The sequence below is a fragment of the Vanacampus margaritifer genome, chromosome 7 (genome assembly GCF_051991255.1).
Source record: "Vanacampus margaritifer isolate UIUO_Vmar chromosome 7, RoL_Vmar_1.0, whole genome shotgun sequence".
In the NCBI taxonomy this organism is placed as follows: Eukaryota; Metazoa; Chordata; class Actinopteri; order Syngnathiformes; family Syngnathidae; genus Vanacampus; species Vanacampus margaritifer.
In genome coordinates, this window is record NC_135438.1 from 4426504 (window position 1) to 4440991 (window position 14488).

General features: G+C 39.0%; 1 protein-coding gene across 2 annotated transcripts in view; it reads right to left on the reverse strand.

Moving 5' to 3' along the window:
- Window positions 1-14220, reverse strand: part of arhgap10 (Rho GTPase activating protein 10) — a 52839-nt gene extending 38619 nt beyond the window's left edge. For both annotated transcript variants that reach the window (XM_077570762.1, XM_077570761.1), the window contains exons 1-5: window positions 13661-14220; window positions 3894-3989; window positions 2709-2770; window positions 810-881; window positions 626-727 (exon numbers count right to left, since the gene is read on the reverse strand). In XM_077570762.1, the coding sequence (XP_077426888.1) occupies window positions 626-727; window positions 810-881; window positions 2709-2770; window positions 3894-3989; window positions 13661-13814 (486 nt within the window). In that variant the 5' untranslated portion in view covers window positions 13815-14220. The remainder of the gene's footprint in view (window positions 1-625; window positions 728-809; window positions 882-2708; window positions 2771-3893; window positions 3990-13660) is intronic.
- Window positions 14221-14488: the final 268 nt, after the last annotated feature.

Below are 14488 nucleotides of genomic sequence, written 5' to 3' on the forward strand. Positions count from 1 at the left end.
CACACTGCAGCGGTCACAGTTGACCTCGGTGGTACGGTCAAAGAGAGTGCACGCTTCCTCTGTGTAGGCGCCAGGAAAATTGTCACTTAGAAGCTGCGTCACTGGGAGCCTCACGTGGTCCGACAGGGCTTTGCGGCGGAACACCACAACCCAAACAATGACTAACTCAACATGAGGCTAAAGAGATATAACAAGGCTTTGAGATTTGTTAACTTACAAAAGATGTTCAATTTCTAAAGCGGGACTAAAATAAGGTTTTACAATTCAGTTAGGCTCACGCAATTATATGTGTTTTTTTGGTTTACTTTTTAATGTACATTGTTTTTTCACAGGATTGTGGGCAGTTCGAATTATTGGAATTTTGTGTAGCAATTTTGCTAGATAAATAAATGTTTGTTTTTTTTTTTTTACTTTTTCCTTAGTTTTCAGTTTGTGTGATTTATAACAAGCAACAACATTTTAAAATCACACCTTCAATTCACTATATTTGGTCCTACTTAATGGATTTTCCGAGTTATTTCTTTCCTCTTCATTTTATTAATCTTATATCACTAATTGTCGCCCAAATATATTGGGAACACCCTTAACAGTTAATGTGCTTTTCCACGAGTGTGCCTCCAAATACCTCTTGCAGCTGGGGCTCTTTCTTCTTGGCAGACATGTTGAGGAGCTTCTCCAGCGAGCTGTAGTATTTCTCCGTCTCTTTCTCGTACTTTTTCCTCTCCGCCTGGACCAAGAAGAGCGAAGGGAAAATCAAAGCAAACCAAACCGTTTTAGCAAGGGAGGGGCAATTAACCGGGATACAGTACCCTTACTGTACCAAGGTGCTCTTTCCTGAACTTCTCCAAAGGTTTCATGAGGGTTTCTGTGATGTTTCTCATCTAGATAGGGGCCAATGTGACAAAACGTCATTAACACTTTCAACATTTAAATGACTCCGCCCCCCTACACATTTGTTTATTATATGTATATATATATAATATATATATATATATAATATATATTATATATATATATATATATATATTATATATAATATATATATATATATATATATAATATATATATATATATATATATATATATATATATTATATATAATATATATATTATATATATATAATATATAATATATATATATATATATATTATATATAATATATATAATATATAATATATATATATATATATATTATATATAAATATTATATATATATATATATATTATATATTATATATATAATATATATATTATATATTATATATATATATATATTATATATTATATATATATAATATATATATATATATATAATATATAATATATATATTATATATAATATATATATATTATATTATATATATATATAATATATAATATATATATTATATATAATATATATATATATTATAATATATATATATATATATATATATATATATATATATATATATATATATATATATATATATATATATATATATATATATATATATATATATATATATTGTATGCCAATAGCTAAAAATTAGAAAGTTGCTTTCAAATCCTATATTCACATTATTGAATACTTGGGGTGGCATATGGCCCAGTGGTAGAGTGGTCGTGTCCCATCCGTGAGGTTGTGGGTACGATCCTCAACCCTGGTGACCATGTCAAACTGTCCTTGAGTAAGACACTGAGCCCCGATTTGCTCCCAACCTGGCAGCAGCCGACCACTGGTGTGTGAACGTGTGTGCGGTTTTTAAACCCTGTAAAGCGCTTTGTGACGTTTTTGTCTGTGCTACATAAACAAAGCTTGCTTACTTAAAATAAATAAATAAAATAAAAATAATTATTTATTTAACTCTAGGAAACCTGTTTTATTTTATTTTTTAAACTGTATATATTTGATTATATATTATATATTAGGAAAAAGTCATAACATTTCGACGTCATTACAGAAACATTACTTTTAATTTGAAATTTAACTTAAAATTACAACTGTAATCTCATAGGGTTTTTTTCTTTTTAGTGTAGCATTAAACTCTTTACTAAATAAAGGCTTTTATGAATTGCGCTGTTATGGGGGGGAAAAAATAATTACAACTTGGAAGTGACCCATCAGAACGGAATGGACCGCGTTCGACTTTTGTTGGTCCCACCAATAAAGGCAAAAATATTTTCCCCATTTCCCGCGGGGGTTCTCCTGCAATGGTGGCCGCGGAGACGTGTCTGTGCCTGCAGCCCGTTCCTTAGTGCACTGTGATGTCATCCCACGCTTTTCAACCACACTACCGTCTTGAGCGCAGGGCCTAAAAACAGTCAGTTGTCAGCTCCAAAGTCATGAGTTTGTGAGTCTCCTAATGACACAACAATGATGACCTTGTAGCCAGCAGGATTTGTATTTAAAAGTGCGAAAGTGCCACTCCCATGAAGGTGCAGCGGCAGTGACCCTTAGACAGGTAATACTCGCAACACTATCAGCATTCATGTACCCAACGAAGCGGGCTGTTTTTCCCCTCATTTTTACCCCTGCTGCTGCTCCTGGAGAAAATGAAATTTGCCTCCCGGGACCTCTTGCTGGATGACGGAGCAGGACGTTAATAGATACGAGTACCAAATATGGACATTAATACATGCTGGCTGGTTGGAACTACACACACTGCAACACACATGCAGGTATTTCCCGGACTTTTTCAAGCAGGCTCTGACTGGTCGCGCTCACCATCAGCTCTCTTTGGTCTTCCAGGTTTTTGAGGAATGAGGAGAACTCTTGCAGTGACTCATCTGGAAAACACGAGTTTAATGGTCTCTGATAAGGTTGCAAAAAAGAAAGGGGAAAAAAAAGTCCATAAAAGCAGATAGAAGTGACCCTGAGTTTTTCAAGATACGAGTGAATTTTTTTTATTCGTTTTGACTTGAAGTGAACTCACTCAACTCACGCCAAAATAAGCAACAGTTTGGCAAATAGTCAACAATTTAAAAAAAAAAGAGGATTAACCTGTTTAATGCCACCTTCAGTTAAAACCTTACAGTCAAACCAAAGACCAACCAAATAATTGGGCCTAAGGAATGTCCATGCTAACATGCTTCACGCTAACAACGTGCTAACAATTAGCAAGAATAGCCACATTGGTATAACGCTTGAAGCAACGGATATTTGATCACAAACTGTGTAGATGTAAATGTAGACAGACAATACTAACACAGGCATATATTCTATATCTTCTGTAGGGATGTAACAATATCCATCACATCACAATACGATATTATCACGCTGCTGCTATTTATTATCGTAACATGACGACGCTATTGTGACAATTTTAATATCGCGATAATACTGCCGTTATCATTACATCCCTAATCTAGTAATCTGCACACAGGTGACTAATAATATTGCATTTTATTGAGTCACTGATTCGAAACCCATTGATTAGTATATATTTGGGGATTTTTTTTCAATTATTTTTTAATATTTTAGTAAATAGTTTTTAGAGGAGGTTTTGGGGTTTTCCACCGTGTTTCATAGAAACATGTTTTGAATGTCCAATTCAGTGTTTTTTTTGGTGGGGTAAGAATTTTTTGGATGCATGAATAATTGGCCTGTGTGTACACTGCAAAAAAAAAATATATATATTTTTTAAAAACAGCTGCTTAAAAACATGCAATCCAGCAGGAGCGCAAAAGATTAACAGCAATACTGTATAGTGGGGATTCACTGTAGAGGCATTCCAAACATTTGGTCCGGCATTAAATCACTACATTGCTGTCAAGACACACAAGAGCAATTGTATTTAAACTTGACAAGAAATGAGTATAGCCAGAGAAGAACCAAAGAAGAAAAACATTTTCATTTGGTGGCGACACAGGCAGCGGTTCGGCGGTGAAGATGCAAAAAGGCCGCACTTACCAATGCACCGCTCATCATCCGTCTTGGCGTCGCCGATGTACTCAAACTGAAATTCTCCCAGGCACTGGGCGAACTTTCTCTGCGCCATCCCCAACTCTGGAAAAAAAGTACATAAAGACTATTAGCTCAGTGGACTAGTAGTAGAGTGTCTGCCCTGGGATTGGGAGGTCATGGGTTCAATCCCTGGCCAGGTTATACCAAAGACTATAAAAATGGGACCCATTTTTTTTGTTTTGTTTGTTTGTTTTATTCATTTTTTCCTTTCGCTCACATTATTATAGGTTACATCGATCACATCACATCATTTGCCTCCCTGCTTGACACAAAAAAAGTAAAAAGAAAAAGTACTGACATTCTCTACTTGAGTAAAAGTACAATTACTTGTGTAAAAAAAAATACTTTGGTAAAAGTAAAAGTACTCATTCAAATAATTACTCAAGTAAAAGTAAAACAGTACAAGCTCTGAAATGTGCTTGACTAGTAGAAGTAAAAAAGTATTTTTATCGGATGTTTCCTCCTACGTCAATTTGAAAAATATTACCTAATGGAGCAAAAATGCGTATACAGCAGACAGTTGACTCTGACTTGCTATCAACTTCAAATTATTCTCTGTTGTGGCAGCGCGCATTGATTGCCCTCATTTTTACAGGTTGTTCTAATCTAGCCAAGTGCACGTCATGTGATCACGTGTCATAGAGCCAATCACAAGCTGGGATATACGGGACCATGTGAAACGATTTTAATGGTGGAGCAAGGAGATATTGGCGGCTGCTTTTTCTTCCACATCAAGTATTTGAATAGTTTTTATACATTTAAAAAACAAAAGTAAAGACCTTGTTTTGAAAATGTATCAAATAAAAAGTACAGATACTCTAAGTAAAAAGTAGTTTAAAAATAAACACTCCGGAAAGTGTACAAAGTACAGAATATAAATACTCAAGAATATAAATACTCAAGTAAAGTAATGAAGTATTTGTACTTTGTGACTTCCCATCTCGGCTCAGAGCATTACGGGTTGGAATTGGGGGGGGGGGGGGGTTAGAGCACCAAATAATCCCCGAGCGCAAGCCCCTGCTGCTGCTCACCGCTCCTTCAGTGAACAAATTTCACCCCACTTATATGGGCGTGACAATCCTTGGTACTCTAATTATGATTAGCATGTTTTGCCAAATAGTAGTAAACGTCAGTGATACAATTATTGCTGGGCAAATTGCCCATCTGAAAAAATGTGCACGTACAGCTCAGAATGCTTGCAGTAATCAAACAATCTAGCCTTTACTTTGTGGAAGTGCCCCAGAGTTTTTTTTGTTTTTTTTTTGTAAAACCAAACTAGTAATCTTATGAACGGCCAGCATAGCAACGACATCATTCATCTGTATCACATGACATCAGCGCAATCTGACGGGACTCTCCTTACGGTTCTGATGACATCATTGCTTTTTCTTGTATCCGCATTCGCCTTGGGTATGTTTAGCAGAAAACGCAATGTGAACGATCGACTCACTCAGCCTTTCAGCCAAGTCATTTTTCTCTCAAGTTACTCGCCATAAATCACCCTCATATGCATTGCGGTCGAACCCTTTGCAAACATCCTGTTTGTCGTACAGGCTTGGGCCTCCTGCAGCAAGTCAAAACCCGTGTGAAATGGTGGGCTTAACGATCCACGCGCATCTATGGTAACTAGTAAAAGAAAATGACTCTGCAAATACACACACAGGGCAAACCAAAACTATTTCCAGAGATTCCCCTGACTTGGCATGTATTCGACGGCAGTGGCGGTCCCCCCCCCCCCCCCCCGCCCCCCCTTGGGATGCATTTCAGAATGCGGAGAGGGTATTTTAAGACTGGAGTTGCGCAGCGTAAGGAAGCGTTGGCGTGTTTCTGGCCTTGGCGAAAGGGCTGGTGCTCCTTGGGAAACAATCGACTGGCAACATAGAAACTGTATCAAACAAAACGTTGCAGTCACCTATTAGGTTCTCGAACTAGTTTGCAACCACATGCTGTAGATTAATCTGTGAGCCAGGTGGGCCACTCTGACCAAGGTGAGCACAAAGGGGGGCAACACCAATGCACAAATGTTGGGTTCCTCTTCAGCACTAAGCAGAAGATAACACATGTGGTTGACATAAATGGCTAACCTGCGAGTCAGAGGAAATGACGCGAGACATACAAGAAAACGTGCGACTAAAAAAAGTCTTTGACAAAGGTTTCCGGAATGCGGCTTTGAAACAGTGGTAGTTCTTAGAATGATGCGGATGAATGATGTGGCTCATGTGGCCCCGATACAGCAGCATATTGGCAAAAATGGCAATATCTATAATGTACGTGCCCTGTAATGGGCTGGCAGCAAGTTCAGGGTGCAACCCTGCCTCTCGCCCCAAGTCAAATGTGGCAGGTTGGAGCGCACCCTCCATCCAAACGAGGATTAGCGGTACGGAAAATGTCTACCGGTACTGATAAGATATTATACCATTTTTAATTCTTCATTTCATATATTAACCATTGTAACACATTATTAACATTTTAATTCTTTATATTAACCTTGTCGAGATGTTTTGTGTCCTGTGCAGAGCAGATGGTGTTGATTTCGGTATAATCTGACCTTAAAATGGGACATACTATTTAGTCTAAAAAGTTCCTTCTCAGCGCTTTGTGCGAAAACACATTTGGTCCTTAAGAACAGAATCTGTTTCGAACACGCACTCCTGACTCTGTTTTCGCCATCGCTCATGGAAAAGTACCCACAGAGTATGTTTTGTCTACAAATGAAAGAGAGGAGGTCTTTTAACTATAAGAAGCCATTGTACACGCGGAAGAGACACATTCGACGCTCTGAATCCCACCTGTTTAAGTGATGAATTAGAGGCTGTTAAATGTCCAGAGATCTCTGTTGAAAAAAAATCATTTTTGCAAAGGTGTTTTTTCTTACATTAAATCTGTCTTCAAATTTTGAAACACGCAAAGAGGGCAAATAATTTTATTCCTCTTTCAGCACCTAAGCTCCCTAACCGAACAACAATGAATTAGTAATTAAACAACCAACAAACTGTTATTTTATCAAACCAACCATCCAATAAAATGACCAATAAATGAGCCTACCTGCAAAATCAACCAATCACACAACATTTTAACTAACAACCTAAACAAATGAACAAATTGATTCAAAACAGTTTGACTTGCTAAGCATTAAATTAACCGAATAACCAAACCATATTAACAAACCCACCAAAAACCCGGTTGTCATCGGGCAGTAGGCGGGGTACACCCTGAATTGGATGCCAGCCAATCGCTGGGCAACAGTCACTTAACTAAGTGTGAAATTAACAAACTCATTAACTAATTGCTCAACCAATTTACCAAACAACAAATATACTAAACAACAAACTACAAGTGAACACTTTTGACATTTGCTGGATATACGAAAATCTATTGTAAGGTTGAGGAATATATATTGTATAAATATTCAAATAGAGGTTCCAAAATTAATTGATTAATCAACAGATAATTGATGATCAAATTCCTCGACAATTATTTGACCAATCAAATAATCATTTGGAGCCATTCTTCAAATTAAAATGGTCTAAATTGTCCTTTGTTTAATCAAAATAATACATTTGCAAAAATGCACTTTTACTTTGAAAAACAATCAACAATCAACTTCTCTTGTATGAATTGCTGTTGCGTTTTTTTTAAAAAATATTATTACTCAACAATACCAAATAAACAACAATAGTTGGTTAATAAATAGTAATTAACTAATAAATAGTAATCTCAGAAAAATGGTTTTAATACTTAAATGCAGAATTTAAAAAAATTGCAATTATTTAATCATTGATGGAATAATCAAAATTATTAATTAATTAATATTCTAAAAAATAAAATAAAAATTGCTTGTGCACTGACAGCCCTAAATTCAAGTGAATTGTTCAAAGGAAGTGATTGGAACCAGCTATCATCCCAGCGTAACATCGACAATGGCGCTAATGCAAGTCAGCAAACTGTTTTGGCAGCATAATATAGTGTAGTATATGGAGCACTACGCTTGACTTTGAACCGATTGTTAATCTAGAACAAATCTTAACCGCAAAGTCGTGCTGGAATCCAGAGCAGGGCGTGCAAGTCCATAAAAGGTGACTCCTGTCAAGGCGCTCACTGCACGAATAGCTCTTATTTTGCAGCACGTGGAATGACTGCAGTCTGGTTGCTAATGGTAACCGTCAGTGAATCTGCCACCTTGCACCTCTGCTGGTTTTAAACTTTTTTTTTTTTAACCCCTCTACCTCCGCCTGACATAACTACTCTAGCAAACCGTTGCACAACTGCCAGTTTTTTTTTTTATTACCACCTTGTCAAACATTACATACGACGAGGCGGAGCCCCTGAGAGAGGAGGACCTTTCGGTGAATACGAAAAGATAACATGCTAAACACATCATCTGTCTCACGGGGGGGGGGGGGGGGGGGGGACAACTTGTTCATGTTTTTATGGTCCATCTTGATTTTGTGTTATTTGTGTCGGCCTCTTGCAACCTGTTTGGAAATAAGGAAGGCCTTACTGTGGCAGACCAAGAGTGGAAACTTCATCAGCTCCCACCGATGGCACAAACATGTTGTCACAACATTACAAGGAACCTTGACACACCTTAATAAAGCAGATACACTAATTCCTACAAGATATGACACGAGGCAGGAATAGGAAGATGTCTGCATTCATGAAGGACTATAGAAATCAGAGAATTACTGTTGAGAGGCTGAAATCAGAGATTTGGACAAAGTTAAACAATGGCTCTAAACAATTACTCCATTATTAAAATAGTTGTAGATTAATTTGATAATCGATTAGTTGTCGATTAATCGATTACTTTCAACACATCGAGCTCAAATTTTTTGACGAAGCATTTTTTTTCGTTGAACCAGTTCGATTCATTCACATCAAGTGGCAAAATCACAGACTATCTACGAATTATGCAATGCTTGTCATGGCATGTCGTTAAGTTAGACGCTAATTCGCGGTATCACAGTATTGGAATTACAACTGAAAAATGAATTATTTTGAAACATTTTGGTAAATAACTTTTTCCCAATGAACACATTCTAGAGGTAAATTAGTAAAGGTAAAAGCACTTCTCTGCTGCTCGTCACTTTGTGAACTATCCTCAAAGCGTAAAAAAAAAATGGTGTTAGCCATGCTAGTTAGCAGACTCGACAGCAAATCCATATATTTAGTTCATCAATTTTACACAGGCAAAAAATAATAATAATTAAAGACTAAGAGTCTAATATTAGAGATCGACAAAAGACTGACGGCATCTTTAGTGCGATGGACTCGGATCACACCGGGCCAGAGTTCGATGATGCAAGCCTTGCGCGTGTCTAGCAAAGCGAAGGGCGGACGGTTCACGCAGTCCATTATGAGGACAAGCTGTGCGGACTTCATTACATAAAACACAAGGAATGATCGCATGAGACGCCCGCCGGCAGTAATCAACAACAGGCATCATTGGGAGAAGCAAAAGTCATTTTGTGTCCCTGATGAAAGAAATAAAAGCCAAACAAAAATGTCAAGTTTGTCTTTGCACACATAACATACCCGGGACACACTGGAGTCCAAAGCCTTTGCTTTTTCTTTTTTTTTCCCATTTTGGAGCAAACCTGGGAACTGTCAAACTTGGCTGGTTTCTCTGCAGAAAGCCAGCGACCCCCACTACGCCGGCTCAAGGCGATGAGTCATGAGTTGACTCCACCTTGCATCCATCTGATGTTACAGGCAAGCTTTTCTTTTCCGAGACCAGGCTGAAAAGCATGGAAACACACGGGCCCGGTTGTGTCAAGTAAACACGTGTGCCCTTCCTCGGAGAAAGAGGTGTGGAGTGCACGGCCACAAACAAAACAATTGTGCTGCATTTTAAGGAGAATACCAACATGCATCTCACGTTAAAAATCGAAGTCTTCTCACTTTCCTTTCTTTTCTTTGGTCCTTCCTCGGGTCTCCTGACGGCCTCACGACTTTGGCTGGAAGTGTTCGGTTTAGGTGAACGGTATGGGATTTTTTAATAGGTTTTAGGTGAACGGTATGGGATTTTTTAATAGGTTTTAGGTGAACTAATGAATACACACACACTCGCATGCACGTACACTTACACACAAAAAAAAAAAAAGGAGAGCAATGATGATGACATGTCAAATGGGTAAAATTACCGAATGAACAATACTGAGCTCTCCAGAAAAAATAAATAAAAATCTAAGTCTTTGTTAGGTTAGAGGTAGGGTATGTTATTTTCAGTTCAATGTAGACCAAGTGCCACCACTTGGTCATCAATATAAAAACATTAGGCACTGCATCAACTGTAGTTTATTTCCTCCATCTTCGGTTAGCGTTAGGACAAAGCTGCTTTTGTTGCCTTGTTTCAGCAATGCTAGCCAACAGCTTGGAAAAATGTTTCCTGCAGGAGAACAGAGCATTCAAATGTTTCCTCCCCAAACAAAGCAGAAAGGGAACATCTAAGTCAAAGTTTAAGCACTGAAGATGTCTTCTGTGTATCCGCCCGATGTGGCCCCTTTGTCCTGCTTGCTACACTCCCGTCGGTCACACTCACCTTCCCCGGACGTTTAAAAAGCGACACCACGCTTCGCTTTTCCACACACACACTTCCCGTTTCACTTTCCTATCTTTTGCAGGCCAAAACACAGACCCACTCCACAGTAGACCCCCTCCAACTTTTGCCCTTACCACATCAGAGATCATAACCCTGCTGTTTTGTCCCTTGGCCACCGAGGGCACATGACTTCATCTGACGTTTCCTGACTCTCAAAACAAGTCTGGAGAGTGAGGTCATGCTGGAAGGCCTCCTGGCAACAATGACCATGTGGCCGGTCGCAAATGTGCATCTCTTTTTTTAATTTTTTTTTTCACGCAAACGCCAACCGTGGTTGATTCCTTTATGATGCCCAAAAGTGCTTTTCTGTAGTCTTGTTGTTCCTCCAGCATGGAATGAAAACCTCTAACATGGAACTAATGCAAGTTTAATGAAAGGCTGTGATGTGGCTCCTTGGCAGAAGTCGTAATGTGATTATAGTGAGCAGTGGACTGGGCCAAAGCACACGGAGGCCGGTTACTCCTAAAACCGCCCGAGCTCTTTTCTAAGTAGAAAGGCAATTGGCGCAAGGAAGTCCGGGCTGTGGAAATGACGCTCAGATTTTTAACTCCCAGGTAATTGCAACAGTGGAACGAAGAGGTCAAACGCGAATAAGGTCGTCGGTTCGATACACGGGTCGGAAACCTATGTTTCCGAAGTGGCGGGGGTGGGTACAGACAGGACATGGTTCCTGAGGAGGAAAAGCCCGAGAAACAGAAGCCCATCTGCTTGTTGCTCCTCTAGTGGACACTTCCATGTCAGCGCTCTCTTGGCCCCCGGAATCTCCGCTTCAAATTTCCTCTGCGAGCCCAAGGACTTTCCGTAACGGGACTTCCTCCCAGCTGTGGGAGTGGAAGGTAGTTGCGGAGAGAGAGACGTCACACGATTGCAACAAACGGATCGTACCGAGGTCAAAACGTGAGCTGTTTTTCGTCTTTTTTTTTTCCCGAACTGCACATTTGGGAAGAGAAGAGAGGAGAGGACGTCCAAACGATAAAAGTTGCCAACAAGCATATGGAAAAGTACGCATATATTGTGTTAGGTGGAGTTGAAAAAATTTCTGAGTTGCAAAATGTCAATAATTGTCACTTACATGGTATAACACAAAAAATAGGAATGTTTTATGAATTGTTGAAGTGGATTTGACTGTTAATCATCTTGAACCTCTCAACTAGTTTGTGGTCTACGGAACAACATAAGGTCAGCTATGTGAAGTTAATCTTGGGCTAATCTACTCAGATTTGAGAAAACATATAGAGCGATTCCCCCATTGCTTAAAAAAAACCACGAATAACTGATCACTTTTTTTGCATCGTCCATAAAAGAAATGTTGTTAAATGCACGTTGTTATTCGCAGTGTCAAACGGTACGATAATTACGGTACTGAATTCAAATACGTTTGTGTACCTTTTCCCATGGCCTGAAATGTAAAGTACAAGTAACCATAAAGACTTAACAGCAGAGAAGACGGAATTCCTGGTGAGTCCCTGGCGTATCAGACAACAGAGGTCAAAGTGAGGTCACATACAACCATATCCAAATAGTGATGGCTAAATAAACGGCACACAAAAAAAAGGCAAACATGCAGGTGACTTATTTTAATTCCTACCAAGATTGTGTGATCACGCTATCAAAAGAAACCTTGTCAGCTTCTTTTTTTCATTGGTTTATAAAAGTTGTTGGTCCTGATTTGCCTTTATAAGGACATTCCAGGACATTCTGGGCTTCTGGCAGTGGCATTTTAATCTTCCTTAAAAGTTGGATTATTGTTTTATTAGTGTATCGGATCGGTTTCAGTTTGACTGGATAAGAAGAATCTCCAGATCCAGCAAATTCTAGAACACTATGGTCTTTTTTTCTTAAGTTGGATCTTTGTTTTATGACTTTGTTAAGTTAGTTTAATGTTGGGTAAAAGTTGAGAGAAGAATCTCAAGACCAGTTCCAAGTACTTGATATGACAGATATCTAATGTGGTCTTCCTGATCACCTTCAGGTCGGTCTACATAGTGTGAGTGAGCTAAATTACCGGTCTGCTGTCATTATTACTTGGATCTAGTCTACAAACAAGACTTGTTTTTTTTGTTTTTGTTTTTTTACCTTTCGTCAAATGAATGCAAAATAATGCATCTTATGTTGTCTCAAAGGTTTGCACATCCAGTCTGTACTCCAGCACGAATCTAATGAAAGCCAAGTCAAAAAATCTGCATGACGAGCCTCTGGTAAATTTCCACAGAGATGAAATTATGACACAGCATCCCACCATAAGATGTTACAAAAATTCATGTGTAGCAAATTTGACGTTGTTCCCCTTCAAACAAAAAAAAAAAAAACTTTGGGATGGGGGGTGCAAATATGTGGATACCTTGCATTAAAAAAAAAAAAGGTGAACCCTAGCCGTCACGTGACTTTTTCTGTTCATTCTTGGGGTCATTTTCAGAAAGTAGCAAATTTGAGGTGGTGCCCCTTTGCCCAAAAAAGTTATGGGGGTGTTGTACATATTCTCACAAGCGCCCTGTGAGAATATGTACCCCACCAATTAGTGTCCTGTGAGGATTTGCACCTCGAGTCCACTGCAGGACGCAAGTGAGTGCTTCCTTGCTATAATTATTATTTTTTGTTACAAAACATTGTTTTTAAAACTGAAAATCTTCAGCTTCCACCCAATGCGTGTGTGCTCCCTCAGGGGATACTTTTTTTTTTGTTGACACTCAGGTACCATCTCACCTTTGTTACGGCTACAAACAAAACTACCTATGTAGGCACAAAATTGCCAGGTCGACTTTGTCTCTCTATAACCTTTCATTATAAAATGCAAAAAAAAAAAAATGCAATAATACAACCACAGAAAGTCATTTTGTCTTATCATATTTCCTATTATTGATGAAGTAACTGGTGGTTATCCAGTCATGACGCAATTTCTTCGTGCAATCTAAAATGCTACATGACATTTTGCAGCAGCCAAACATACTGTACAGGTGAGAATGTTCTGGAAGCCTTGTCCACCTTTGCATAATAAATGTCCACCTTTGCACAATACAACCAATTAACACGGTCATCTTGAGCCCCTAACAGATCTTTAAAAAAAAAAAAAAACAGCAAAGAGTGTTGCTGACCCACATAGGAGTCGACTCACGTTTGGTGGCGTTGATGAGGTTCTTGCCATCTTTGTACAGCTCCTTAATGAACCTGTTGGTTTTGTCCAGCTCTGCCTCGTGAGCCTTAATCTTCTCCCTAAAGCAGGGGCTGTCCAGATAGCATTCGCTGAATTCCAGGGGGTGCAGTCCCATGTCTCCGTATGCTTCTCGACTTCTTTAGGAAGGGGGGGAAAAAAGTCAAATCCGAGGTCAAGCCTACGCTTTTTCGGTCAAATCCACAGCGGGCAGCATTGCTAGTTAGCTTGGGAGAGGCTAACGTAGGTTAGCATGGTTCACATCTATGACACGCGCGCGCGAGTGTTGCTCTTCAGTTGTCAAATTTTAAGGGCAGAGAGGAGCGAGCAAAAGCAAGGCGCGGTGTTGTTAAGAAACGAGGTGAATCAGTAGAAGAAGGTCCACACACCAGGGCGGTTGTCAGAAAGTTGCCGCGTACATGATTTCTTTTCCCTCAACAAACGCACCCCACCTAGCAAAGTGACAGATTGAGAAACTCTGCTGACATCTGCGTGCGTGTAGGTGGAAACTTCTGCCAAAGAGTGTTCAGCGACGTTGAGAAAGTTCGACGTTACCACTTCCGCCTTTGCACGGTGATTCAACGATTTACATTATCAGTCAAAAAATAGAAACATTATGAGATCACACGAATAAAATCAAATAAAAATGCTAAAAAAAAGTATTATGTATGTCAAAGGTTCCGATTGGTTAAAATTGACTAATTTCTCATGAACTTGCTAATGCGACTTCGTGATGGACTCAAGGGGGAATTAACTTTTGATTTGGTCGAATACCTTTGGGACATCCAAATC